This window comes from Corvus kubaryi, unplaced genomic scaffold, assembly GCF_017639235.1.
Source record: "Corvus kubaryi isolate FWS band 111438036 unplaced genomic scaffold, C.kubaryi_AGA036_p1.0 37383, whole genome shotgun sequence".
Taxonomy (NCBI): Eukaryota; Metazoa; Chordata; class Aves; order Passeriformes; family Corvidae; genus Corvus; species Corvus kubaryi.
In genome coordinates this window covers 667752-695196 of record NW_024581125.1, presented here as the reverse complement: position 1 = coordinate 695196, position 27445 = coordinate 667752, and the positions used below count along the sequence as shown (strand labels likewise).

Genomic DNA, 27445 nt, shown 5'->3' with positions numbered 1-27445 from the left:
TTGGACACTGCCAGGGATCCAGGGGCAGCCCCAGCTGCTCTGGGCACCCTGTGCCAGGGCCTGCCCTCCCTCCCAGGCAGGAATTCCTTCCCAATATTCCATCTAACCCTGCCCTCTGGCAGTCTGAAGCCACTCTCTCTTGTCCTATCCAGGCTTCTCATGGCCCATTTAGGCACTGAGCCTTCTCCCCAGTGCTCTGTGAGCACCATCGCCCCCAAAGCAGCTTCCTCCAGCTTCAAAATGTTCCTCACTCCAGCGTGCTCCTGGCAGCTCCACACACAGAGCTCACACACAGGCCACTGGCCTCAAGCAAGACACGGTGTCACCTCCAGGGCTGCGTGCATCCCACGTTCTTCAGCTCTGGGGTGAAACCTCTCGGAACTGGCAACAATGGAGAGAAGAAACATATTAATCTTCCTGATCCATCTTCCTCTAACCTGCCAAGGAGTGTCCCACAACTTGTGACTGATGGCTTCTTACCCGGTCCTCCCAGAACATGTTAATCACTTTAAGACACATTAAAGCTTTCTAGTGAAGAACAAACCACAGCTGTTAAGAAGAAGCAAATGCTGGGCTCGCTTTTGTGGGCACATCACACTGCCCAGTGGGGGAACTGCCCGTTCTGATGCATATAATGGACATTAATTAGCACAAACAGAAGGTCTGTCATGACATTTATTTATGACTCATTTAAGATTTTCATTGTTTGATGCATTTGAGGCAGGATGCATTTGGTGAAAGCTCTGCTGAAATGAGTTGGTAACTTGAATTTCCCCGAAATATTAACTCCACATTCCTTATCTTCACCTGCCTCAGCTGTCTACAGCAGACTTGGCCATGGACTGTAGAGATACCTGTGCTTGCCTTAGCAAAGCTGAGGTTGTGACCCGAGGAAAGGGAATGCCAGGAGGTCATGGGCACAGGACCTGTGTGAAAAACTTAGAGGGTGAAAAATTATAGGGAGCCATACTAAGCCCTTCAGCCAAGCAAAAGGCAAAGAGGAAGCCAGCACATGGGGACAGACTGTGGAGCCACGGGCACCAGCAGAAACAAGGGAAAAACCACTTTGAATATTAGGAAATGTCTCCTGCTAGTAAGGATAGGAAAGAACTCTGCGAGGCTTGCTATATTCGTCAGCTAAAATCAGCATAATAATTTCTTCCCATTCTGCCCCCCAAACCTTCTCTACCACCTGTGGGCTCTGCACAAACACATCCTTCTGCAGAAAAAAAGCCCCAAACAACCGCCCTAAAGGTCAGAGTAGTTAGAGAAGTAGAAATCCTTGCACATGTGGATGAGGTAGTTCTGCCATGCTCTTCTTAGAACCCATTCATCGCCCATCTTTTGGCCCATGAAAATCACGGTGCAAAGGGGGCACATGAGCCTGGCCACAGGATGTCTGCAGCCTCCCCTCAGGGTTCCCAAGGAAGGCTCATGCTTGGTCACGCAGAGGTCACGCGAAGAGCCAGGTTTTCCATTTCTGCCTGCTCATGTGTGTGAGGACATGGGGAAGTTTATTCTCTTCATTTGTGGGTTTTGCTGGTATTTCCACCAGAAAGGACAATGCTTTGGAGGCTGGGTATGTTCCTTAAGAACTGGGGGTGATTCCAGAGTGCAATTACATTATTAGTCCAAATAAAGCATGACATGTCCTGCTACAGCACATCTAGAAGGAATTTTTACATCCTTCTTAAGACTCCAGAGTCACTTCAGCCCAGTGCAGGCAGCCAGTCGCTCTGGAATACCAGCTGCTCAGAAGAACAAAGGCTGGTTAAAAGAATGAAGTGTTTAAATCCTCATTGTTTTTTCCCCCCGAGAAGTGACTTTCCTTTGTCTTGCTTCGCTGCATTTCAGTGAGCTGAACAGATTAAGTTACTGCACCATGAGCAACAGCTGAGTTAGAATCACGAACATGCCTTTCTTTGGTGAACTTGTCGAGAAAATGAATTCCATTTCTCTGCATACCTGAGGAGCAAAAGCACTTGTGGAGAGGAATCTCTCCCACAGGGAACCCTTGTGTACTTTGCAGTAGTATTTTATTAAGAGCTGGAGAGTTCAAGGGTCTCACAAATGTAAGTTTTCAATTAGCTTTCCATTGTGTCCCAAACAGTCTCTAAATACTCAACTAAACTTTAATCCAATCACTTGATTTGACTCCAAGCATGATTTATCTTTTAATCATCATCTGCTCAATGAGGGGGGAAAAGAAAGCAAACTTGTTCTTGGCCCATCATGACTCATGCATGATTTTACTGCCATCACAGTTGTGTTTTCCTTTTGGCTGATGTCTTGGCAAGTGCAAGCACTGCCTTTGGCTTTCTATTTAGGTATGATCTTTCCTGCTCATTTCCCCACCTCCCAAAATGCTGAACAGCACTGGATGTTTGTGCTTTATACTTTTTCCCACCGAGGCATGTGATTTTTTTTGATAATTTTTTATATTTTTTGCCATCTCTCGACGTTGCATTAATCAGAAGTGTCTGCTATTTGACCTACACTCAAAAACACAAATCATGCCTGGAAAAGGGGCTCACTCTTTTAAACAAGCAGCATTTTTCTGGAAGGACATATCACACAGAGAACACTACACCAAGACACAAAGCAGCCAGGACCTTCTGGGCACTTACCAAGAGCTCAGCTCTGGAGCTGGGGCGAGCCTGGTGGGATTCAATCCTTCCTCCACAGGCTGGTGGTGCCTCAGTTTCTCCATCTGGGAATGAGATTTTCAATGCAGCACTTTTTAAATAGTATTCTGCATTTCAGGGGTCCTCCCTAAGATCAGGGTGTCCCATGGCCCCTCTGGGCCAGTGACACCAGTCCATGACCCTCTCACCAGCAATACCCCAGCCACGTTCAGTGCGTCTCTCCAGCAAAGATGAGGAATGAAATGGAGCCAAGCTTTTCCCAGGAATGCCAGGAGGCGCTGAGCCTTTGAGGTCTGGAAGTGTTGCACAACATCTCCCCATGCTCTGTTATTCCTGTCACTGGCTCGTGCAGCTCGCAGCTCCAGTTTCCAAAAGCTGCTCTCATCATGGTTCACCCAGAACTCCCCAGAGCACATGGGTTCCTCCTGAGATTTCCCATATAAGCCTTCCTCTCTACCTCTAGAAATCTCAAATTCCTTGAAGACTGACTCAAATGTCAGTGCCAGACTAATAGTTTTTGATGGGTCTCTCCGAGTGCCAAGTTTTGAAGCAGAAGATTGCATGAAAAGCTCAGGTTTCTGGTTGGTTTTTTTTTTCCCTCTTTTTTTTTTGGTGGGAAAACCAGAGCACATAACCCTAAAGACAAGCAGGCTTCCCCAAATGCACTCAGATGGAAAAGAGAGGAAGCTTTTTCAAGCTAACAGCATCACCTAATCGACCAGGTCTGCTCAGCATTAAAAGATACTTCTCCACGAATTTCACAGGAGCAGCCATACTGTGCCTGGCCAGGAATTCCACACTCTCCCAGCACAGGAATCTGCTGATAATTTCCCTGGCATATTCCTTCAGCCTCTACCAACAATTTAGGGATTTCTGGAGCTGTGGCCACTTCATGCTGCGGTTGCAACTATTGATCATGGAGAGGTGAGGTTGGCCTCTTTTCCCAGGGAAATATCGATAGGACAAGGGAAAACGCCCTCAAGTTATGGCAGGGGAAGTTCAGGTTGCATAGGAGGAAAAGCTTCTTCACTGAAGGAGTGGCCAGGCATTGGAACAGGCTGCCCAGGGAAGTGGTGGAGTCACCATCCGTGGAAGTGTTCAGAAAACAGGGAAACATGGCACTTTGTGATATGGTTTAGTGAGCATGGGGTGTTCAGTCAAAGGTTGGACTTGATAATCTCAGAGGGCTTTTCCAACCTTTAAGATTCCCTAACTCTCTTTGAAATGCCAGGTCTTCTTTCCACATGGATAACCCCAGGCAACAAAGGAGGCATGCACAGGGGTGGAGAAAGAATCAGGCATTTGCAGGTACTCTCATGCCCAAAACCTTAGTAAAAAAATGTACTTAGGTTCTTGTTGAATAAAGTCAGGAGAACAGTGCCTGCCACACCTCCAGATCCTTTGGTGCTTGTCCCCAAGGCTCTGGTTGCCCCCTCATGGATGTGATACATGTCTGTCAGAGAGCACTGGCTCCTCTTTGATCCAGCAGTGACCTGCCAGCTGGAAAAAGGAGAAAACACTGAAAAATACAGTGGGATCATCATCCCTGAGCATCCCATGATGTGCGTCACCCCAAACTTCCCAGGCAGGGCACGGTGGAGTGGGGTCCAGCTCCAGAGTGGTGTCCTCACCAACTATATTCAATAAATAGCCCATCCAAGTGGTTCCAAAATTGCTTTAAGACTGAATCTTTGCATTTTCCATAGGGTACAGCAGGCCCCTCACAGTCCTTCAGCTGCCCCTATCTGCTCCTTTCTTTGTCCAGATTTGGGATGCGATTTTCTCTTCCAGACTAGTTTGTCATCATGGCTGGCACCTGAGCCCATTCCCAGATTTCTGATTTTTGTCTCTTCATTTTAAAAAGACTTCTCTGCAACACAAAACAAAAATCCCAAAGCAACTCAACCTTCCCCTCTGTGCCCAGCACAGCATCACCATAACCCGGTGTGACAGCTCTCCGTGAAAAACAGGCTTGGGGTGTGCTCCGTCCTGCCCCCGCGCCCACAGAGCCAACCACGGCATGGAATCGCATCCAAAGCACTTCCAAGGTGGCTGGAAAAAGCCAGGAAGAGCCACCTTCCAGATGGAGAGCGGGCCTGAGGCCTCTCACGCAGGCAGGGAGCTTTTCCCAAGCCGTTGTTCCCGGTTTTTAGTGGGAACATGTGCTGGCTTCCCATAAAGCTGCAGCAGCTGCCAGTCAAGCAGCCATCACTCTGTAAAGCTGCCCGGGGGACTCTGCTTGCAAAGCCGGGGTCTCCAGGCAGGTTTATGAGGTGCCACCTGCGGGATTTACAATTCCCAGGGACGGCTGTGCAGGTGCAGCCAGCAGGGATGGGGGAGCTGGGGAATGGGTCCCAGCCCTGCCGCAGCCTGGGCTTCAGGCTCTGCTCTCTGGGTGCACAGCGGGAGCCTCGGGCTCCAAAATCCCACAAAAGTGGCACATTAGTGAGAAAGATCACCAGATTTGTGGCAGGGCTGCAAGCTGGAGCTTGCACAGGTCTCTGTCTCATCCTTTTGGCTGTTCCCAGCTGTGTCTCCTCCTCATCGGCTCTCTCCTTAGGAAAAAGCCCTGGAACAGGTGTGGGAGACAGTGGGTTGGGGGGTTTTCCCTGTAATTTTATTTTTCCTTAAGTAATGATGCCAAAACCCACAGATACTTAGGATTTCTTGTACCCAAAGAAAGGGCTCCAGGGACGGGTAACCCACCTCCATAAAAACTGTACAAGCACCTTGCAGAAAACATATTTTCTCCAGTGGTTTTGCAGAGGCAACCCAAACCTTCTGGGAGGGAGGTACCTAAAGCCACCACCCAGACATATCCAAATAAACCCACTAAGAACGGCATCAAATGTCACATGAATGACAAATTTTCCTCTCCCTAGAGGTATTTCTCATTGGATGTGGAAACAGGGTTATTCATGGGAATTGTCTGCAATCCCAGCCCCATGTTCACCTTGCTGGAGGGATGTTTCAGATGGTTCAAAAATTACAGGATCATGGAAGGGTTTGGGTTGGAAGGGACCTGAAAGCTCATCTCATTCCACTCCCCTGCCATGGGCAGGGACACCTTCCACTATCCCAGGTGGCTCCAAGCCTCATCCAGCCTGGCCCTGGACACTTCCAGGGATCCAGGGGCAGCCACAGCTTCTGTGGGCAAGCAGCTTTGCCAAGGCCATTCCACAAGGAACACCACTTCCCTCCAGGAGCTCCATGAGCACTTCCACGCCCCTTGAGATCAAAGCAGAGGCTGATGTGTCCCAAAAATGGCCATTCCCTCACAGAAGCAGTCACAGAGCAGTGACTTGGATAAGGAATCATTTGGCAGCAGGAGCCCAGAGGTCATCCCCCGACTCATAAAAGGCTCTGGGAGAAAGGGGAAACCACCAGTGAGTGTTTTTATGAGAGAAAATACCTTCCCTCTCCTGGAGACTGGGCTTAATTTTCTGCAGCTCTGCAAACGCCCTGCAGAAAGGTTAAAGGGGCTGTGTTCACTTTTAAACACCAAAGGCATTTAAAGCAGAGACTACCTTGACTAGTTTATACTAAATTTGAAATAAATCAACGTTGTGTTAACAACCACTCACCAGTGTCTTCCTCCTTGTTCTCTGACATCTGAGCTTTCTACCCTGCGAATAATAAAGGTCCTGTTACCTTCTTCACTTAAATCAACATCCTGCAAAGTTTCACCTCGCAATTCTTGGAGCATCCCAGAAATAGCCATCAGCCCTTTGAAATCTTCTTGCCCTGGAAATCCTTGCTCTGCTTCTCATTATGCCCTCACATTTGCAATCGTTTCAGGTTAAAGAGCAACACATTCCACTGTTAAATGATAATACCTGCACTTTTCTTGCCCCCCAGCTCTTCTCAAACCACATGCCCAGCGATTCAGGTGTCCCAGGCCTGGCATGTAGCTCCAGAGGAGCTCCAGGAGCTTGGTGTCCACCCTCTCCTGGGATCTCCACCAGCCAGTTCCTGGAGATCCCTCTGCAGCTGCATTTTTGCCTTCACTCCCACGTGCTGAGGGAGCCACACCACCACGACCTGCGCCGTTCCACCTGGGTAAAGCGTTCCCCAGGATTTTTTGGCATCTTTCATCTGCTCTTCCCTGCTCATCTGGGCCCCAGTTCCCAGCTCTGAGGATGAGCTGCACAGTGTAACGTTGGATTAGCAGCTATGACATGATGGATTGTGCTTTGGAGTCATCCCACTTGAAAGTGAAGCATCTGGTCCCTTCTCCATCTGTTCTTTGTCGAGGCCAAGGGCTGACTCCTTTATTAAGCAATTAAAGATGATGGAAACGTATTCAAGCTAAATTCCCAGCAAAAAAAAAAAAAAAAATATATATAAAGCAGAAAATATTAATAATAATTATCAGTTTTGTCATTGGGAAGGTTCCCCAAGCTGAGTCCAAAATCAGGCAAATGGGACAAGAAGGGGAGAGAAAAATCTACTTCCAAAACAAGCTCAGGTGATCCATTTATCTTTGAGATCCAGGTACAGGGTAGCAGCTGACAGCTCCTAAGGCACAGGAAAGAAAAAAGCCTGCAGCGGAAATATTCCCTGAAAGCAGGTTTGTACCCAAAATTCCATGAAATCACACAGTTTGCTGTGTGTGGACTTGTGTAGATGGCAGAGGAAGGGGGACAAGGCTGAGGAAGGCATTTCCAGCATGAATATTAAAATTCTTAAAGGCAGATGTGGATATCCAGACCTGGAAAATCCAAACCCAAACAATGATGGCTCCGTTGCCTACCACAGACAGGGCAGGGTTTCTGACTCAGGAATTTGCTTTCATCAGACCCTGCTGATTAAAAATGACCAGCAGTCAAATGCTATTTCTGGATCCCTCTGGAGCTGAAGGGGTTTGGAAGACAACAACAGCTGAGCAGCCCCTGAAATTGTAACAACACACCTTAAGCAACAGCATCCCTGCTCAGGGTGGTACCCCTGCTCCCCCAATCCCTTTGGGACATTCCTTCACCAACAACTTCCAGACAGGTGAAAAATTAGCCCAATTATCTGCACATTCCCTCCCTCTCTGGTGAGCAGAGCTGCAGAAACCCTGGCAGTGCAGCAGGTCTGGAGTTGTGGTGAGGGTTACTCCTGTGGATAGGAACCTCGTCTTCTCTCCGGAGACCTGACCTCTTTCACAGCCGGCTTTCCAAGGGGAAACCTTTTCTTGTTTTCTCTTTCTTCCCCTCCCCTTCCTCCTCCTGCTTTGTCCAGAGGCTCTCCAAGAGAGCCAAATTCCCCTTGAACATGCTAAAAGTAGGCTTGCTGGAACATCTGCTCGGCATCTGTGGAGCCAGACATATCCCCAGGCAACACAGTTAGCGGTGATGGATCTGGGAGGGAACGTGGAGCGCTGGAGAAGCATCTGCTCAGAGAGAGGAACCCAGCACATGAAACTCACCGAGTTATCTGCTGACCCTCCTGGTCTGTGCCCCTTGTTCCCAGTGGACAATTGGCTCCTCCAGAGCACTTTCTGGGAGCAGAGCTGCTGTTCTCTTCCCAGTTTGGTGTTTTCGAACGTCTTCTGCTTGTGCCAAAAGAGCACCACCAAGTGCTCAGTTCCACAGCGACTGGGGAGCTGGAGAAGCATCTGGAAGAGAACCTGGAGTGAGTGGTTTCTTTTGGGAGCACTGCTTGGACAGGACGCTAGGAAATACAGCTGGGATGACGGCTGGACTTGATGAACTCAAAGGTCTTTTCCAGCCTTAATGACTTCAAAGAAACCACTGCAGAATGAGCTCCTCATTGATCACTCCGAGTTCAAGCCTCAGCTCTGCCACCTCTGACTGTGGCCATTCGTGCATCCATCCCCTCCTTCCCTGTTCTTTGTTGGGATTCAGCTGGAGCAGAAGCTGTCAGTCACTGTGAACTTTCGCTACACCAAAATTCCGTTCTTTGGCACGCTGGCGTCAGAACGAATTATTTACTTTGTACAAGACCAGCACAAAATGCACGCCCTGAGCTGACCAGAGGAAGCGAGACAAACTCTAATTATTTAACAGCTATTTGTCCTCTGTTGTCGAACCTTAACGATTCTGCGATTGTCACACTCGGCATTTTCCTTTCTCACGCAGATTTACAGTCAATGGATTTGCTGTTTAATTTGCACAACAAGGAGAACAAAGGCAGTCCTAATGCTTCCTAAACTGTCACCTTCTCACAGCTACTCTGCAAAAACCTCTCCTGCAGCCTGTTTTCTGCTGCCTTAAGCGTTCTGGGACAGGTAGAATTGCCACAAGGGAGAATGCCAGGTTGCTAAGAAGAGACCTTAATAGCCTGTGCCTTATCCTGAAGTCAATCCCTCTAGCACCCTAAGACGCTCTCAGATTGAGAACCAGAGAATCCTTTGGGATCCATGGAAAACGCAGGTCGTTTTCTGCTCTCTGGCTCTTTACCTGAAGCTGTTGAGCTTTGTCCCATCGGGAATCCCTGCCTGTGGCTCACAAACTTCACAGATGTCTCTTGAAACTTCACCACACAGCAGCAGGACGGGAGTCTGTGCACAAAGTCAAGCACGTGATTAAGTGCCTTTATAAAAGTTCTTTATGACAAGTTTCAGGAAAAGCATTTAGGCTTGCTCTAACTTTAAACATGATTCCTTTCCATTCACTCAAGTCTTTAAAAATACGACTTAAACTATTTCTGAATTAATTTAGACATTGGCTGAAGCATTGTGGAAATAGAAGAGAATGAAGCGCACACTTACGTTATGTACCTGCCCTAAAGCTCTGGTGGTGCTTGACATCTTCCACCCCATCCCTGTGCTGCTGGATACCCACTGCTCTCCCAGTTTCCAGCTCTCCCACCAGCTGCACCACTCCAGGACTGCACCCAGTGTGGTTTTACAGCTGCTGTTGTTTCCTGGTGTGGGACAGAGCACGGAATGTCCACAGAGCAAACGTGTGACTCAAGCGTAAATGGGAAACGCAGCAAGCAAAGGAGGTGCTGCTGGCTCACTTAATGAGGTACCACTGTGTCCCGGTTTTCCACAGCAGTGCATCCCGCACCTTCCCTCTCCAGAGGAGCAGAAGATGCCACTGGCTCGTGCTGTCAAACACAGAACCATGTGTTTGTGACAGCGATATAATAGGATTTTGTTTGCGCGGCCGCAGGAGACTGTGGGGCTATTAACACTTCACCAAAAAGATAAAGGACTATTTTGTTCCTTCCTCCAACCACTCCTCACCAAACAAAATCCCTCTGTGAACCTCCTCTAAACAGCAAGGGGAGAGACTGGACCTGTGGAAGGGCTCAATAACTGCTTCAATGGATTTTCCAGGAGAAAGTCAATAGGAATCTCATTCTGTCTTGGATTCATTCATAATGTTTTGTAGTGGGCAGCTAATAAAAAGGGAGGCACGTGTACTAATTAGTTTTGAGAGGAGAAGAGGAGCCATGAAGTATTTCCTGCTGAGAAGACACAAAGTATTTAAATGCCGACTCCCACCTGGATTTGCAACCGTGCAAAATTTTCCCATAATCTTCCTCAAGGACACAACCAGAACTCCCTGCCCACGTTTGAAATTAGAGTCCCATATTCTTGATAAACCAGTTTAACCTGAAGTTGTGAGAATTCCTCGAGCTTGGTGGGCCAGGGCATGGAGGAACTTTGCTACAACTTCGAGCGGGGGGACCCCACTCCGGAATTTCTCCTCTGGGAGCCGGCAGATCCCGATATCCAGCTGGAGAACTTCCTCCTGGAGTGCTTGGCAGAGCACTCAGGGGGTGCTGAGCTGGGCAAGTCCCCTGTCCCAACAGGGTCCCCCGGGAGGCCCCGGCAGCGCCGCGCCGCCAACCTCCGCGAGCGCAGGAGGATGCTCAGCATCAACTCGGCCTTCGACGAGCTCCGCTGCCACGTGCCCACCTTCCCCTACGAGAAGCGCCTGTCCAAGATCGACACTCTCCGCTTAGCCATCGCCTACATCGCCCTCCTCGGGGACATCCTCGTGTCCGGCTCTGACCCCAAGGCCTACGTGGAGCAGTGCCTGAGGGGCGGCCTCCAAAGCCCCCAGCGGGCGGCCTGGAATACGAGCGGTGAGCAAGGGATGGGCGGTGTTTGGGGGAGCAGAGCGACGCCTGGGCATGCATGGGGCAAGTTTCCTTTGGGCAGCCACGTGCCCCATCCAAATAGCTCTGGAACAGCACAGAAATGACCTTCAAAAAGGGGAAATCCAAAATAAAGTGGCAGCAGAAAATCATAATTCACCCTCTTAACTTTCTTTTGAGGAGGATCTTTGTCTTTAAAAAACGGAACAAATAACTCTCCCCTTACCCACCCCCCACCCCCCAAAGCAACTTGCTAAGGGAATGGTTCCTTTTAGGAAGATGAAAGATTTTTATTTTCAGAATATATTTTTAGACTTTTTTGCTTAATCCTGTGCGAAATTGTTCTTTTCTGATGGAGCCTGTAGAGATTTTCCACGTTTTCTTCAGAAGTTTTCCTTAGCTGATGCTCAGCTGAGAAAAACACCTGGTTTTGGACACAAACAGCATGTAATTTCTTAAAATACAGATGTTCCAGTAACCCAGAGTTTCTCAGAGGTTATGGTTCAACACATGAACCAGGACACACAAGACAGAGCATTCAAATTTCAAGCTATTTTCAAAATATGGGGAAGTAAATGCCTATTTGCAATCTATAATCCTTTATAATTATATCTATTTTGAAGCGAAGGGCTGTTATTCTGTTTTCTATTCGGTTTGTACTTAATCCCTGACTTAGGTGGGATGAATTTCGGCCTTTCTTCCTCCAGAATAGATTTTTCATCGAGCCACTGCGTGGTGAAGATGGGAAATGGCCCAAAATGCCCAACACAGGGCTTCAACCTCAGAAAGCAACAGGTTTTGGGCGATTTAGAGCAGGGAGGAGCAGGGTGGGGGGGGGTTCAGCAGTTCGTGGTACTTTGGATTTTAAGTTAATTAATCCCCTTTCCAACTCTGTTCCTTTGCTATATAAGTTCCTTTGGATCTTGGAAAGGGGACTTCAAAACAAGCCTTCAAAAAGTGCAGCACAAGTAAGGGAAGAGAAAAATCAGTTAATAAAAATATTCCTCTTTCATATTACGGGCAAGTGCCAAAGAGACAGAGTCTGCTGGGGAAAAGCGATCAGTTTACTTGAAAGGGAAAGTTAATTGAGTTTTTTATTGAGTTTTTTCTCCTTTCCTATCAATTTCCATTGTCTGGATGACTGGGAAAATGACTCCTGATATACCACTGCTCATAACTCCCTTGACTACAGAAAAAAATTATGTTTTAGTGGCCAGATTCCCCCGTTTTTAACTTCTTTCAAACAACACAAGTGGTTCTCATTGGGATCACCCCCTTTTGCCAGGCTTCCAAGTGTGAAGAACTCCACTTGGAAAGATCCAAGTGAGTGAGGCTCCCCTTCTGGAGAGGCTGGATAGCTGACTTGTTGAGGGTTGATTGAAATGTTTAAATGACCGTGTTTTCCTCTCTCCCTCGTGCAGATCTGACAGCCCGCCTGTCCTGGGTGAAGTGGGATTAAGGAAAGGCCTTTGAAGGCGGCGAAACCTGAGGCCTGGAGTGCTGGGCACCAGCTGCTGCATTCCCAGCCCTGCAAGGGAGAACACGGCACGAACCTCGCGCATCTTCCCAGAGCGCTTCCTCTCCCCATCTCCAGCACCCAGCCCCTTTCTCTGTTGATTCATCGCTCTTTAGGCCCTTCAGCTTCTCTTTCTCCCAGTTTCTCACTGCTGATAGAGCTGCCCTCACTTGGAAAAAGCAAAGCATTAAAAAACAACCACAGCCCCAACATTTTCTCTTCCACTGGATGAGGATTATGTCCAAATCCACGTCCAGTATGTGAGAAATGAGGTCATGAGAGAAAAACTAAGCAACACCGGTGGGAATCCACTGCTTGGCTTAAGATGTCCGGGGTGGTGATTGCAAAAGTCACCAGTGATCCAGAGCACAGAGACCATGAAATTCCAGGAGGTGAGACATGGCTCTGTAGATACCCAAAATTTCTCACGTCTTCACAGAATCCCAGAAAGGTTTGGGTGGGAAGGGACCTTAAATCTAATCCAGTCCTACCCCCTGCCATGGCAGGGACACCTTCCACTATCCCAGGCTGCTCCAAGCCCCAATGTCCAGCCTGGCCTTGGGCACTGCCAGGGATCCAGGGGCAGCCCCAGCTGCTCTGGGCACCCTGTGCCAGGGCCTGCCCACCCTCAATCTGAAACCACTCTGCCTTAATGTTCTTTATGGTGGCCTTTTGTAGCAGGAAGGATGTTTGGGCTGAAGAAAAGAAAATGTATTTATTATTTAACATTCTCATCAGTTCATCTCACCGCTCCCATCTCTGAGAAGCCAAAACACGTCAGGGACAGAGCTTTTGCTCTGGTTGATTGTTGTGGGGAAAGTGAAGGTGAAGAGGGGCCTTGGAGGGGGAAACTGTGAAGAACCTTTTTACCTTTTCAATTTTTCTGTCGAAACAAAAAGGGGAATTTCATATTGAATTCAACAATGTATTTCAGTCAATTTAGAATAAAACATTCAGTCTCAAATTTTGACTCTTGGATGAATTTTTACAGGAAACAGCACCTGAAAAGGTGAAAATATTAAAAAAAAAAAAACCACCTGAAAATGCATTCTTCTACTTTTGCCTGCTTTTCTACTCTGGAAATGCTGGTCCTCCATGTCATCAAAGTGCCACAGATTAGCATAAAAGGGTGCACAGGGATGCCTTGGGGCTTGGTCCAGGATGCCCAAGTGCATCCTAAAGGACATGGAACCATCCAGCCCCTCAGCCCCAAGCTCTGCAGCACCCCTGGAGCAGCTGTCACATCATCACCCTCCTGGGGAGATGAGGGCTCAGTGGGACCAGAGCCAGGGCTGAGAGTTCCACACCCATCTCAGTGGTCCAAATAGTGCCCAAATAATCCCAGTAGGGCTTTCCATGGGTTTTCGTCAGGATCTTTATTTCTCCAAGCTCCCACTGACGGCAACAGGGATTTGGGATTCATCCCTCCAAGCTGCTCCCAGCCAGAGCCCTCAGGTCACCCCCCACAATCATCAGGGTACAGAAAATGCCTCTCCAGGGTTGTCATGGCTGGTGGGGGAATCACCTCCACCCAGGGCTATAAAGTCCTTCATCCCAAGCTAATTTTGGGCATCCAGAATCCCTCTCTCCATAAACCCCTCGTTTCAAAGATTTGAATGTCTGCCTTGCTTTTCTCTACCCTGCAGCAGAGCTTTGTGCTGGACACGGGACAATAATGCCACGTCCCGAAACAAATATTTGCTGCAGGCACCTGGTCACAATCAGAAATCTCTTTCTTTGCCTTTTGCTCCAGCCCAGAAATCCTGGATAATGGCTTTGGGAGGAAGCTGGGTGTGTGCAGGAGCAGCAGGAAAGCACATTCATAGGAAGGTGATTTGGGGGCATCTCCCAGGTTCAGGCATTTTGCTGGTTTTGGATGGACAACAAACCTGGAGACGCCACTGGTATCAAAAGCATTGCAATGACAGAGCAGGAAGAGTTGTCCTGGGACAAAGCTTTTCCTCCAGCTGAGGGAGGAAGATAAAGCTGGAGGGAGGAAGGTAAAGCTGGAGGGAGGAAGGTAAAGCTGAAGGGAGGAAGGTAAAGCTGAAGGGAGGAAGGTAAAGCTGAAGGGAGGAAGGTAAAGCTGAAGTTCTCCTGAGATGCAAACACCCACCGCTGCTGCTCCACGCTCAAACAGCAACGCCAGGACAGGCAGAAATATCTGCTGAGCTTCCCGCAGCCCAGTTCCACCAGCAGCACTGTTCCTATGGGATTTGCCAGCTGGGCTGGGGTCTGCAGGCTGGCAAGCTCTGCCTGCTGTGGGGTCACTGCCACCTGTCCCTGCTGCTGTCAAGGAATTGTCACACAAGGCAGGACTCTGAGAGACTCAAGGCTGGAATTTGATGGTGTCTTAGAATTTGATGGTGACTCTGAGCTAGGAAAAAATGCAGCAGGATATGTAAGGACTGGGGTTTGGGTTGGAGACAAAGCCAGGAATAAAATGTTCCTTTTGGGAGCTGAAACCCCGATCTTGGGCTCTTGAATCAATGAGTAGGAGTCAATGCATTTATTGCCACCACTAGAATTGATGAAGCTTTCTCCTGATTGACACCGGTGTCATTCCACCACCTTCAGCTTGATTTCTGCTGATTGATGCTGCCTGCAGGGGACAGTCCACCTCTGCCGGCCCTCCCCAGGCTACCTGGAGTCTGCCAGGCCCTTCCAGCTGATGCTCCAGCCAAAGCTGCTAAAGCAAAGGATGCTTTGTGGGTGGTGTGTTGTTAAATCCTTTGGAGGCAACTGGCTGCTGAAATGGTGAAGGTGTCACAGAGTCAGGTCAGCCTCTGATGGTCCCATTAACTTCATGTAAATAAAAGCAAATTAAGAGGGCAATCACTCTCTGTGGCTAAGGGAAGCCAAGTTGGTGCTGTGGCTCTCTTCCTGCTAAACAGAGCAAAAGCAAATTCAGGGATTTTTTCCAGGAAAGCCATTCCTGAATAGCTCCAGGGCTGGGCACACGTTTGCTCTTGAACAACCCTGCCTTTTTCTGACTGAACTTCAGCTCCTGGATGTGGGCTAGGAGGCAGAAAGATGAGGGGGAAATGATCTCTGTGCAGGACATTTGCACTCCGTGCCAACGCAGGGCAAGTGCTGAGTGTGGATTTTGTGGACATGCTCCGTGCCCACCGCTCCTCTCCCCTGGCAGCTCACGCTCATTCCCTGGGTCACAGCTGATAGCAGATTTGTGCTCTCCTGTCAGCAGGCTTGCCTGGCAGCACAGTGAGACTCTCTGGCAGGGAACTGATAGCTCCCCTCATTTTTCGGTTTCTTCATCTCGCGTCCTGAACCCTGACATTTTATTCCAGGATTAAGTTACACAGACCCTATGATGCACACCCACAGCCTGCTTGTACAGCAGCCCATACACCCTTGTGCAGACCAAGACCCCAAGCTGGCTTTGTGAAGACCTATCCAAGGCTCCTCAGTCCAGCAGCACATGCCCAAAGAGGGAATCCCTGGTTTGAGGCTCAGGCTCCACCTTCCTGGTCTCCCTCAGCAGCAGGGCACAGATCAGCTCTGCTTTTCCTCGTCACCTCACAAAGCAGCAGGATCCTCTCACCAGGAGTCCCACGGCCCTACCTCCCGTGGAAGGGTGCCAGGAGGTGCTGAGCAGTGCTACTCTCGTGCTCCAGCCCCTGAGGGGGGGCAGCTCAGGGGCCCAAGAGCAGCAGGAGAATTGCTCATTCCAAACACAGCCTCTGCTTCCAGCCCGCCGCTCGCCCTGCCAAGAGAAGTGAGAATTACTTGTTACACCTTCCTTCTTCCACAAGTAAACTGCTAACCCTTTCTGGAACAACGCTCTGTGCTCCTCCATCAGCATGGAAACCCTGGAACAAAAGGAATCCCATCCCCACTGTGAGCAGTTCTTTTGAGAAGGTGTTGGTAGTTTCAAGGACAATTTGGGGGTGAAAGGACAATTTGGTTTTTTAATTTATTTTTTTTGGCCACAGACCCACAGCAGCAAGTTTTCATTCCTGAGCCACCTGGGGTAGTGGGAGGTGTCCCTGCCCATGGCAGGGGGTTGGGTTAAAGCCCACCCAGTGCCACCCTCTGCCATGGGCAGGGACACCTCCCACTGTCCCAGGCTGCTCCAAGCCCCAATGTCCAGCCTGGCCTTGGACACTGCCAGGGATCCAGGGGCAGCCACAGCTGCTCTGGGCACCCTGTGCCAGGGCCTGCCCACCCTCCCAGGGAAGGGATGGAATGGGAAAACTTGGGAAAATTGCAGCTCCCAGGTATTCTTTCCTCCGTTTCCTTCCTGCAGAGAAGAATGACATTTCTCTGTACCTCTCATGCCCCACATCCCTCGCCTGGAGAGGGCTACCACCATGGTGTGCCCTCAGGTGGGATGGCTGGGACTTCAGCAGACCTGCATTCACCTTCAAACCCAGTGACAGACTTTGGGCAGGATTTCCTGGGCTGGGGGCCATGCTCTCCATGGGCACGGGATACATCCCAGGAAGCTTGCCCAGGGAATCAACCAGCAGGAGGAGCTCGAAGCAGCCTGAGGGCTGCTGTCCCTGCGTGTATCCGGCCATCTCTGTACTCAAAACTGCACCCCGAACAGGACAGCCCCTTTGCACAGGTGGGAAAAGAGGCAAACAGGCACTGGTGGCTTTCCAGAGCTGCTCCAGCACCCTGAATGCCTTGTGGGAGTCTCCTTGCAACAAGCCAGCTCTGCTTTCTGACTGCAGCCCCTCAATAAATCCATGTGTGGGCAACCAGGGTGTTGCCGTGGGGGTGACCCGCAAGCCCCGACCCTGGGATGAGCCTTCCAAGCCACATCAGCTCCTTCTGTGGGAAAAAAGTGTAATTTCCACCACGATGGCTAATTTTAGATGACTCCCACCCAGTCTGCTTGCTGAAGTCCGAGTGCATCTGAACAGGGAAACTCCAGCGCCAAAGCGATTCCAATCTCAAAAAGAATCCCTTGCCAGGAAAGGGGGAGAGGGGGACGGGAATAAAAGCAGATAATGTTGTTTTGGATTCGCAGTCCAAGTGCGTTAGCAGGAGGGTGTTTGAGCTGAGGGGAATCCAGCTGCAGGCACTGCCCTCTCGTGGTGCGCGATTAAAATCTCGCTTTTCCCAAAGCGGAGGATGACTCCTGCCAGCATCCCTGCTCCAGCCCAGCCCCGGGAAAGCGGATCATCGCCTCGGGGAGCAGAGCGAGCAGAAACATCTGCTGCGAACACTGCATGTAAAGGGTACGCACAGCTCTCCTTCCCTGCACTTAGATCATGTTTTATGCCTCTTCACCCCAAATCCTTGGGTTTTATCCTCCTGAAGCCATTTTTATGCAGCTTTCCATGTCCTGTTTACACACCTTGCATAGAGAAAGAGCCTGAAATATAATTTACCCTTCCAGTGCCTGCCTCTGCAGCACCTGAATGCTCTGAAATACCAGGGAAATACTTCCCTGAGGAGCCAAGATGACATGAGCTGGCACAAAAACCTCCAGGCAGAGCATCCACTGATCCTGAACACCCTCAGGAAGCAGCACAGCATTCCCTCTGCATCCTGCTCTCATCCTGGAAGCACCCACGCCACAGCGAGATGCCTCTTTCTCTGATCCCAGTCCCGGGCATGGCTACGCCATCTCCTCCAAAAGCCCTTTCCAAAAATAATCTGAGGCTGAGGCAGACACCGAGCATGGAAAGTTTTAGCCCAGGCCATTGCCATCAGACACTGCTGAGCACAGATGGAAACGGAGCAATGGGGAGGGCGATCCCAGGTTTTGGCTATCTGGGCACGCTCACCTCTGCGTCCCTGTCTCCTGGAAATGTGGGGTAGGAAAAGAGGGGGTAATAAAACCTCCCACACGGAGATCAGGAATTATTATCAGTCATGAAGAGACATCAGCCTGGTGGGCCTTTCCTTGCAGCCTCTCCACAGCGCTCCGCTGCCCGGCGGGTTTCCCTGGCTCCCGCTTTCCCAGCAACAAGCCCCAGTCGCAGATGAGGCTTATCAAAACCCTGTTTCCCAGCTCAGGGATGCAGCTGGCAGTCCCAGAGAGGGCATTTTGCTAAATAGCAGCCCACAGAGCTGCTCAGAAGGGAGCGTGTTCCCAATCCCCCCGCGCTGGGCCGCGCGCATCCCGTGGAATGTGCGGGAGAGGCTTCCCCAGCCCGCGGTCCCGCGGCTCCCCGGGGGACAATAAACGTAGATGAACTGGAACAGCCATTGTTGGAGGTTACAGCACCGGGGCCAGCCAGGGAGTTAATCCCAGAGCTGCTTTCCAACAAGCATCAAACTTTCCCGTTGTTTGGGTACCGGGAATTCGGGCCCACGCTCCCAAGGTTTTTGGCTCCCAGGCCCCCTGTGGCGAGTGCCTCTCTCCTGGTGCTGTTTGAAGCACCACAGACCCCTCTAGTACTGTGTTTATTCCCCCCATCCCAGGATTTCCCCCTCCTGAGGAGGTGCACACCAACCCACCCCGAGCCACCGCCGTATTCAAGCATTTTGGGTGACGCAGCAAGAGAAGGCAGTATTTCCCAGCTGGAAGGAGCCCTTGCACTGATTTTTGCACATCCAGCAGGCAGATTTGCAGCCTTTAATCCCACTTTTATCAGGCCGGGGAAACACCAAAGCCCATGTTTAAATATAAGCCTGGCTTACATTTAAATTAGGCCGAGCTGACATGAGGGTGCAATTAGCACAGAGGATAAACTCCTGTGTTGGGATGGATCAACACCTTACACGGAGCAGCTTCTCAGTTTTCCTTTCTGGACTACATGCTGCTCCCTGAAATCAGCCTTTCCCAGGAAGGTAATTCCATATTATCAGTATGTTTCCAACAGACACTATCCAACTCTCCTTCTCACACCACGGGGTAGGATTTCTGCCGCGTCGTGACAGGAATTTCAGGCTCAGAAACATTACACGGCCCCAGCAGAGTGACGGATCTGCTTCCAGGGGGTGAAAAGCCCCCGAGCCAAACAAAAACCAGGAAAAAGAAAAAGCCCTTTCGATAACTCGATTTTCCTTTTTCCACGTTATATTTTTCTCCCAGCTCTTACATCTTTGTGAAGCGTTCCCGGCGCTGCTCTTCCGCAGCCAAGCCGTTCTCCTTGGGGTAAAACATCGGGAAAACACGCGACTCCGAGCCAGGGCTGGAACTCAACCGCTCTGCAAAATGAAAGTAATATGGGGTTGGTACCTTCCCAGTGAATTCCCTGTGTTAAAAATCAATAATAACTTAGCAATCCCACAAAACTGCAAAATTAATTCAGTGGAAGAAGCTGGCAAAGCCTTGGGAAAAAAAAAATAATCAGAAATGATCGACTTTCAAGGTATCTTAAATAATGTGGAGGAAGAATTGCACCCTACAAAAATAGCCTGGAACATTCAAGGGGAATCTGAAGAGATCTGATCTTATTTTGAGGTTGAAACGTGCTGCCCTTAACTTTTGGGAGATTTCATAAAACTGAACATGGAAGAGCTGAGCAGCCTCTCTTCTAAAGGTGCTTAGCACAAACAGCGAGATCAAATTCGTAACAATATAAATACTGATCTTTTCCAAGCAGCAAAAAGCAGTTAAAAAACCACATTAAGAAAGCATTCAGGGAATTTGTTTTAATTCCTCACTACCATATGAACGCAAAATAAGTACTTTTGGAAATACTCTCACTGCTTAAATAAATTTAAGCCCCTGAATAAATAGCAAGGCAAGTGGTTTTTTTGCCTTACTTGAATTTTTTTTTCTACTTCTTTTGCTTTGTGATATCTGTTACCTTGCTACTTATTCCTAGCTCAAGTTCACAGCTGCAGGGAGGGCTTTTTTTTTATTCCTCCTTGCTTTGTGAGCAGATCAGCTCGAATCCGGAGGGGAATTTCATGGTTGTGGCTGTCTCCGAGCCTCCAGAGCTGAGGAAAAGCTGCCTAACCTCCCTTCAATAAAAAATGTGCTGGAGCAGAGTGGTGCATTTCAATCTCAAACTAGAAAGTAAAACAACAAAAAAACCCCAAACCCCACATTTCATAAAATCAACCAGATGCCTTAGGAGGGCAAATATCTTATTCCTCTTTAATTAAAAGGTATAGCAAATAAAAATCTGGGTTTAATTAAACAGCAGGACGAGAAGATGTTATCTCCCCAAACCGCTCTGCCGCGGCGAATTAACTTCTGCGAGTCTTATTTTTTCTTGAAACCCCCCCGTATCAACCCAAAGCCGGCACTCTAAAGGGGAAATTCACTCTCTGTGAGAATATTTCTGTGCTCCACGATGAAGGCAGCCAGCTCCTGTATAAACCAGTAGGGGCAATGGTTTGTACTGGTTTGGGCTAAGACCAGAACGGGTCGTGCAGAGCCACTGGCTGTTGACCAACACAGCCACGAACCTTCACACAGGAGCACATTTAGCCTTTGCTTTACCTGCTGAGGGATACAATGAATTTAGTCAGTGTTTCATCCATTTCTATTTTCAACCAAGACCTGCCCAGCTGTTTGCTCCACTCCCTCCACATTGCAACTCCGGAATTCCTTGGGAAAAAACCCCACTTTGTATCAAGGCACCCCCAAGCAGGGTTAAATCCTGGCCTTTCCTGGCACCCCAAGCCAGGGCCGAGCCTGCTCATAAAATAGTGCAGGTGTGTTTATTGTAATCATCTCTGACTAAAAAGAAACACGTTCAGGGGCTTTAAATATAATTAGTATGAGCTACACTCCTGCCTTTAATCACTACCTTGCTGGTTAATATAATCAAGAAGGTAAACAAACAAGGATTAACTCCATTAAGTTAAAAAAATATATATTCTACTGGGAAGCTCGCCGAGGAATTCTGTTTTGTTCCGCTGCTGCGGAGCATCATTTTACTTCTGCGTGGCAAATTATTTTTAACATAAAAATACTTGCCTTGGGAGGAGACTTCTCCTTTCCCTGCTTCCCTAAGACAGAGGCAAAATAAAACCCCCTTTATTCAGATTTCCTATCCGATGCAAGCACTTTGCTCTCTCATGGCATCTTTCCCTACAGGACATCCGAGCGCTTGAAAATGTTTAACTGCGCATCAAATTAAAGATAGGCTTGGACTAACACACCTGCTGCTCTGACATTTATCCCAAACGAGATGTTAGGTATAAAACCAGGTTTCAAGCACAGCAATCGGTGTTCCCAAATGTTCAGTCCGTGCATTGTTGTAATGAGCGTGGCTGGACCCGCTTCGATCCCAGAAAACGCCCGAATCTGGAACTGGCGTTTGCCCGCTTGGACATGGGACGGGATATTCTGAAAATGAGCTTCAGCATAACACCCAGGGCTCGTTCCCCCATGAAATAACCCTTCATTCCACCCGGGAAGCTCCGTTCAAACCGTGCCTAAACACAGGAAACGCTCTTATCAGCAGAGATAGCGGCAGGAGGCTTTAACGCGCAGCTCGCTGCGACCCCCAAGTTTCACATTCGCAGGAGAAAGCCTGGATAAACACAGGCACGTGGCTCCAAACCTGCTGGGATGGGAGCACATCTCCTTGCACACATCTCCTTGCACACACCACGGACGGCCAAGGCTCCCTCGCTGCTTTCCTACCTCCACCGCAAAGCAGCCCTCGGGATCCTGCGTCGACCTCTAACACCAGACCCCGCAGCGATGCCGGGGCAGGGGCAGCCGGCCCTGCCGGCATCTTTATCGATCCAGGATGGGAGCTACCTGACCCACCGGCCTCCCCTCGGAATAAAGGCACTTTTTGTGCCAGTCTCCTGGAGCGTGGAGTGAAGGAAATTGGGAGAGCGTCACGGTAACGGAGCAGAGCGGGGGTGCAGTCGGGAGGGGTCCCCCTGACAATCACATCGCCGGGCTTTCCAACAGTTGTGGCTATTTTTTTTTTTTAATTTATTTATCTTAAATCACATCATAGCTGTGCCAAAAAAACACCTGAGGGAAAACAGAGAAGCGATAACCCCACAGCATTCTTCACCCGCTCACAAATAAACACCGACATTTCCACTTAGGGAGGAGAAAAACATCGACAAGGGAATAGTCCTCCCCAAATCCTGCATTTTGGAAGCAGTGCAGGAGCCAAAGCAGGTTCAGAAGATGCTCTGTGGATAGGTGGTAGCTGAGACACGAGCCTGGGAAGCGTTACTGCTGCAACTGAGCCCAATTCCCAGGGATTATTTGATAATGCACCATTTTGTTCCCTCTGAGCAGCTCCCCAAGCTCAGGGAATCTCAGTGCAGAGAGAGAAAAACCTCAGTGAGGTCCCTGCCACCTCAGAAACGGAGCTCACGGGGTCTTTACACCCTCCACGCTCAGAGAGGGATTAAGCGGGACCCTAAATAAAGCCAGGCTCAAACACTTCCCTCCACTAGGTCAGACATGAAGTCACAACTTCAGAAATGCTTCAAAACTGCATCTTTTGCAAGGGAAATGTCCAGCAGCTTTCCTCTTCCAGTGGCTGGTTAGAATGTTAATTCGAAGTCCAGGCCTAATCAGAATTCTAAGTCCTAGTCTAATCAGAATTGTGAGTCCAATTATAATTATAATTCTACATCCAAGTCTAATCAGAATTCTGAATCTAATTACAATCCTAAGTCCAAGTCTTGTTTTTGTTCTATGTCCAAGTCTAATCAGAACTGTAAGTCCAAGTATAAATATAATTCTATGTCCAAGCCTAATCAGAATTTTAAGTCTAATTAGAACTCCAAATCTAGGTCCAAGTACAATTGTAATTCTAAGTCCAAGTCTTATCATAATTCTAATTATAATTCTAAGTCCGAATACACTTAAAACTCTATGCCCAAGCCTAATGATAATTCTAAGTCTAATTATAATTCTAAGCCTAGTTGTGAATTCTTCTTTTAAGTCTAATTAGATTTCTAATCCTGCCTCTGAAAAATAAAATTAGATAGACTCATCCCAATATTAATGCAAAGTTTTCCTCCACAATATCGGTGTTTTTAGAAGCCAAACACTGATTTTACAGCACGCTAAAAATGTTCCATAAAAACTGAGCCGACTTCTGCTTCTAAGCAACGGTGTTTTTATGATTTTCCCATCCTAATTCTGGAATCAAAATGCAGGGAAAAGACCTGAGCAAATGGCCTTTTACACAGAAAATTTTGTTTTGTTGGGAAAAATAGAAATCTTTAAAAATGGCCATTTCTAAGAGCAACGGGGAGAAAATCTGAACCACGCAGGTCCCGTTTCTGCCTCTCACCATTCCTTGCCTATGGAAGTCTGACTCCCGGAGCTCATCTGCTCTGCCAGACGGAAAGGTGACCTGAGCCACATCTGTCCAGAGGCAAATTCTTCCAGAGGGAATTCTGTTTCACAGCCACACGTGCTGGGTGTGTGTTTCTTGTTGCAAATGCATCGTGTCAGGGATGAGTTAAAGGGATGGCAAGAACCAGACGCAGCTCAGCTCCACTTTGAGGACAAGAAACATCCAGGCACTGAGTGGGTTTGCTTTTTTTTTGAAGGGAAAGCTATTCCAAAGTCAAATAATATTCAAATCATAGGCTGAGCACTTGGAATAAATTACAGCTCTCACTGAGCGATAAATTTCTCTCTGTGCCCTTTGAAGAGGATTTCAGGTGTTTATGGGCTTCTTCTGCATTTCCCAGAGTCTGGCTCATTCCTGGGGTGTTTTGGAGCAGAGAAAAGGCCTGTGGGGCTGGGAAGGTCACAGCCCCTTGGATGGTGTCCATCTCAGTCCCAGCATGGGGCCAGTGGCTCCATTCAGCTCCGGTGCCGAGCCAAATTCCCGGCTGTTGGAAATCAAGGTTGGAGAGGAGCAATGTCCCATCATGGTCCCATCATCCTCCCATCAGCCAGGGCCACTCAATGGGGGCAAAACGAGCCCTTTCCGCTCATTTTTAGGGCAACCAGTTGAAACAAAAGTGGGATTTTTCCAAGGCAGTGATTTTGACAGGAGCAGAGACAGATTGCAAAACATTTTGAAACTCCTGCTGTCCCGACACCTGCCAAATCTCAGGGCTTGCCACAGAGTGAGGCCGAACCCAGCAGGGACTTCCAAACACCATTAAAATTGGGATGAGATGATCTACAAGAATGAAACCAATTCCTTGCTGCATTAAAGCCTTCTCTCAGTCCCTTCCCGCAGCTCCCTGGAACATCCTATCATCTTTTCCCAAAACCTGCTGATGCCCTGGAAGCCACAAGCCATCCACGATATGTCCTGGGTGTTGAGAAAGGCACAAAGAACAGCAGCAGAGCCAGAGATGGTTGGGACATATTGCAGCGGGAGAGAAGGAGGATTGGTTTGGAAGTTGGGATCACCGGGCAGTTGTTGCCACTCGGTGATGGTGGGGGCCAAAATATCCCTTTGGAACACCAGGATCCCTCTCCACTTCCCATGTAGGAAGAGGCTGGAATAAGGTGGAGGAAGATGGCAACTAACAACGATTCCTGGAGCTCTGGGAATTCACGGAACTGAGATAAATTAAGAGGCAGAGGAGATGTCACATTCTGTGCTTTACGTGCTCACGGAGCGTCGTTAGGAAGAACATCACCATAAAACATCAAACCAAGCTTCTCTGTGAAGAGAGAACATGGATCCACTCCCATGGAGGCTGAAATAAACCACCAGTATTTTCCCCACTTATTTCCCTCCCAATTCCAGAAAATGGTCATTTTCCAAAACACTTTTTTCAAGTTTTTGGAAGTAAACTATTACTGCTGCTAACCTGACTGGTCACCCTCATCTGTGCCCTGAAGCAGAAACCCAAAAAAAGTGAGTGAAAACAAAACCAGAATGAAACGAAACAAAAAGCAGAAAAAGGATCCATTGAATTTATTAAAATTCTGATTTTTAAAGCACTATTGTCACCAAAAAAAAGCGTAGTTTATTTTGGCAGTGTAAATCAGGGAGCCAGCAGGAGCAAAGGCAAAATTCATCCATGCTTTCCTAGGTGCTTCAGCAAGAGCTTTGTAAAGCATTTATTTTGGGGTTGGGTGGTTGACCCCACCTCTTTCTTCCTCCCCAAGAAAAATCCAAGAAGGCATCAATGTTGTCTGAGTTAAACTTCTTGTTCTTTCATCCCTTAGGCCAGCAAACAGTAGGGAAAGAAATGTTCCGATCAAACATGACATTTCATTGTAGCTGAGACAAAATGTTTCAGTTTTGGCTTGGGGGTGAATTTTACACTATTTAAAAACACAACATTTAACCAAATTTAGCCTCATAATATCTTGTTGAAATCAAAATATTTCCCGTCTAAAGTTTCAGAAATAAACCAGTTTTAATTAGGGGAAACCCCACCCTTTTCATTTAGATGTAACTTATATTCAACACCAGCTCACAAAGAGTTTTTGTCATATGAAAAAAATGCGCAATTTGGGCACATCAGCTCAACATTTCCTGGGCTTTGCTTGGAGGAGGAGCCACTCTGTGGCCCTGACGTGCACTTTGGGTACTTGATTATTGCCAGGTCTGTCTGTCCTAGGCTGCTTTTGTGCCAGGTGCTGTAGAAGACACTAAGAAATTTATTTATTTAATATTATTATTATTGTTGTTGTTATTGTTATTATTATTATTATTACTAGTGTGCTTCTGGTTTGAACATTTCACCAACAAAACAAATCAACAAAATCCCTCTCCTTTTCCTTTTTATCTTTGGATTGAGCCATCTTTCCTTTGGCATCCCCATTCCCCATGGTCCCAGCAGCTCCGGCTACACTTGGGGCCTGGTTTGAGGGATAGGATCAATAGCAAAGAGCAGCAGAAAGAGATGATCACCCACACAAGGCTATAACAACATCATAATATCTGCTCTGGCTCTTCGGTGGCTCTGAAAACGTGCAAGTATGGTTGGGGAGATGGAAAATAATATGAAACACTCACTAACAGCATGTAGCGTAGAAACTCCGAAAACCACCGCAGCCATTGCCTCACAGATGGTCAAATGAACAACATGTTTCTATTCCTGTATTTAATTAAATCTTAATTATGCCACCAACAGGGTTCAAAACAGCATTATGAAACAGCTTGCATGAATAGCAGAACAGGATTGGCTGAGAGGGCTTTGAACTTGGGCAATTATCTCCCCAAAAAAGCACTCGCGGTGGGGCCGTAAAGCTCCTCTGCCAGGCGGCCCAGCACACCAAGGCTGGAAGTAAATCCATGTAGAGAAAACCCAGCTCAAGGTATGGGGCTGATCAATGGTGAGGCAGATGGCAAATGACCAGTGGGACCAGTTGGGAGATGCTGGGAGTCTGAGAGAGGCTCCCCACGCCTGGATCAGGGCCCGCTCTGCCTCTCACCTTTGTTGGTCCAGAAGAAAATCGACCAACTCTAATTGAATTCTTCCACCAGCCAGTCATGTGAGCTAATTAAAAGCAGCTGCCTGAAATATTCCTTTGAATTATCTTTTTTTGTTGTTGACAGAAGGCCCTTCATGGAAAAGAAATATTTTGGAGGATCTTTCTCTTTCATTGTTAATATGGCAGCTAAAAAACAACAACCACTTGTAAGAACACTTTCCCAAGGAGTTCCGCTTTTTGCAGTGCTTCCCTGAGCAAGGGGCTGGGAAGGCCCATCCAAAATTCATCTCCCAGTGTTTTCTCCCACCTTTTAATGCCATTTCAAGTTCCTTGTCAAGTTGATATTCAGAGCAGGGATCACCTGCCCCTTTCACACTTAAAAGCATCACAGGGAAGAGCTACTAAACATCTGAGAGCATCCAAGGTTCACCCATCCCACAAGCCACAGGCTCAAGAAAAACACAAAAGACATTAAAAAATAAAACATTGCCAGATTCAATGTTTATGGAAGTTCTCCTACTTCGGCAGTATTTTCTTTGGTGGGCACTCACAACACCTCCAGCATTGGTCTGAAAAGATCCTTTTTGTGTGCGGATCAGCAGAGGGAAAAAGGAGGAAGATGAAGAAATCATTGCATCATTGTGTTTTAATTTCTTTTTTTCCCTTGAGGTACTAAAATTTAGGCCATTCCTTTGAAAAATCAATAGGAAAAGGATGCAATGCAAGTTATGGATGGTTGCATGAACTCTCTGGGTTTTTAGGGAGGTGGGCAGAGAGAAGAAGGCGGAGAGCAGGGCTCTGTGTGGATTTAAAATTTCAAATTGAAAAAAATAAAGAGAAAGGAAAGAAGAAAGGGAAAGAGAAAGAGAAAAGGAAAAGAAAAAGGAAAATGAAAAGAGAAAGAAAAAGAGAAAGAGAAAGAGAAAGAGAAAAAAAAAAGAAAAAGAAAAAGAAAAAGAAAAAGAAAAAGAAAAAGAAAAAGAAAAAGAAAAAGAAAAAGAAAAA

At 48.0% G+C, this 27445-nt stretch overlaps 2 protein-coding genes across 7 annotated transcripts; one reads left to right on the top strand and one right to left on the bottom strand.

Moving 5' to 3' along the window:
* Window positions 1-661: 661 nt before the first annotated feature.
* Window positions 662-22685, bottom strand: LOC121668047. 6 transcript variants are annotated; one of them, XR_006017238.1, is made up of 7 exons: window positions 21746-22685; window positions 19239-19347; window positions 8059-8247; window positions 6230-6271; window positions 4036-5214; window positions 2628-2710; window positions 662-938 (listed from the first exon to the last, which is right to left on the bottom strand). XR_006017238.1 is itself a non-coding variant. In XM_042035428.1 (7 exons), the coding sequence occupies exons 1-7, from the start codon at window positions 21837-21839 to the stop codon at window positions 912-914; spliced, it is 654 nt and encodes a 217-aa protein (XP_041891362.1). In that variant the 5' UTR covers window positions 21840-22676; the 3' UTR covers window positions 662-911. The 6 variants fall into 6 exon arrangements, 3 of the variants coding, with proteins under 3 accessions (XP_041891362.1, XP_041891363.1, XP_041891364.1); XM_042035428.1 differs by having other exon boundaries at window positions 4036-4145; window positions 21746-22676; XM_042035429.1 differs by having other exon boundaries at window positions 662-926; window positions 4036-4145; window positions 21746-22675.
* On the top strand, window positions 9566-12721 carry LOC121668048 (helix-loop-helix protein 13-like). Its single transcript, XM_042035431.1, has 2 exons — window positions 9566-10691; window positions 12125-12721. Exons 1-2 carry the CDS (start codon window positions 10256-10258, stop codon window positions 12160-12162), a joined length of 474 nt encoding a protein of 157 aa, XP_041891365.1. The 5' UTR covers window positions 9566-10255; the 3' UTR covers window positions 12163-12721.
* Window positions 22686-27445: the final 4760 nt, after the last annotated feature.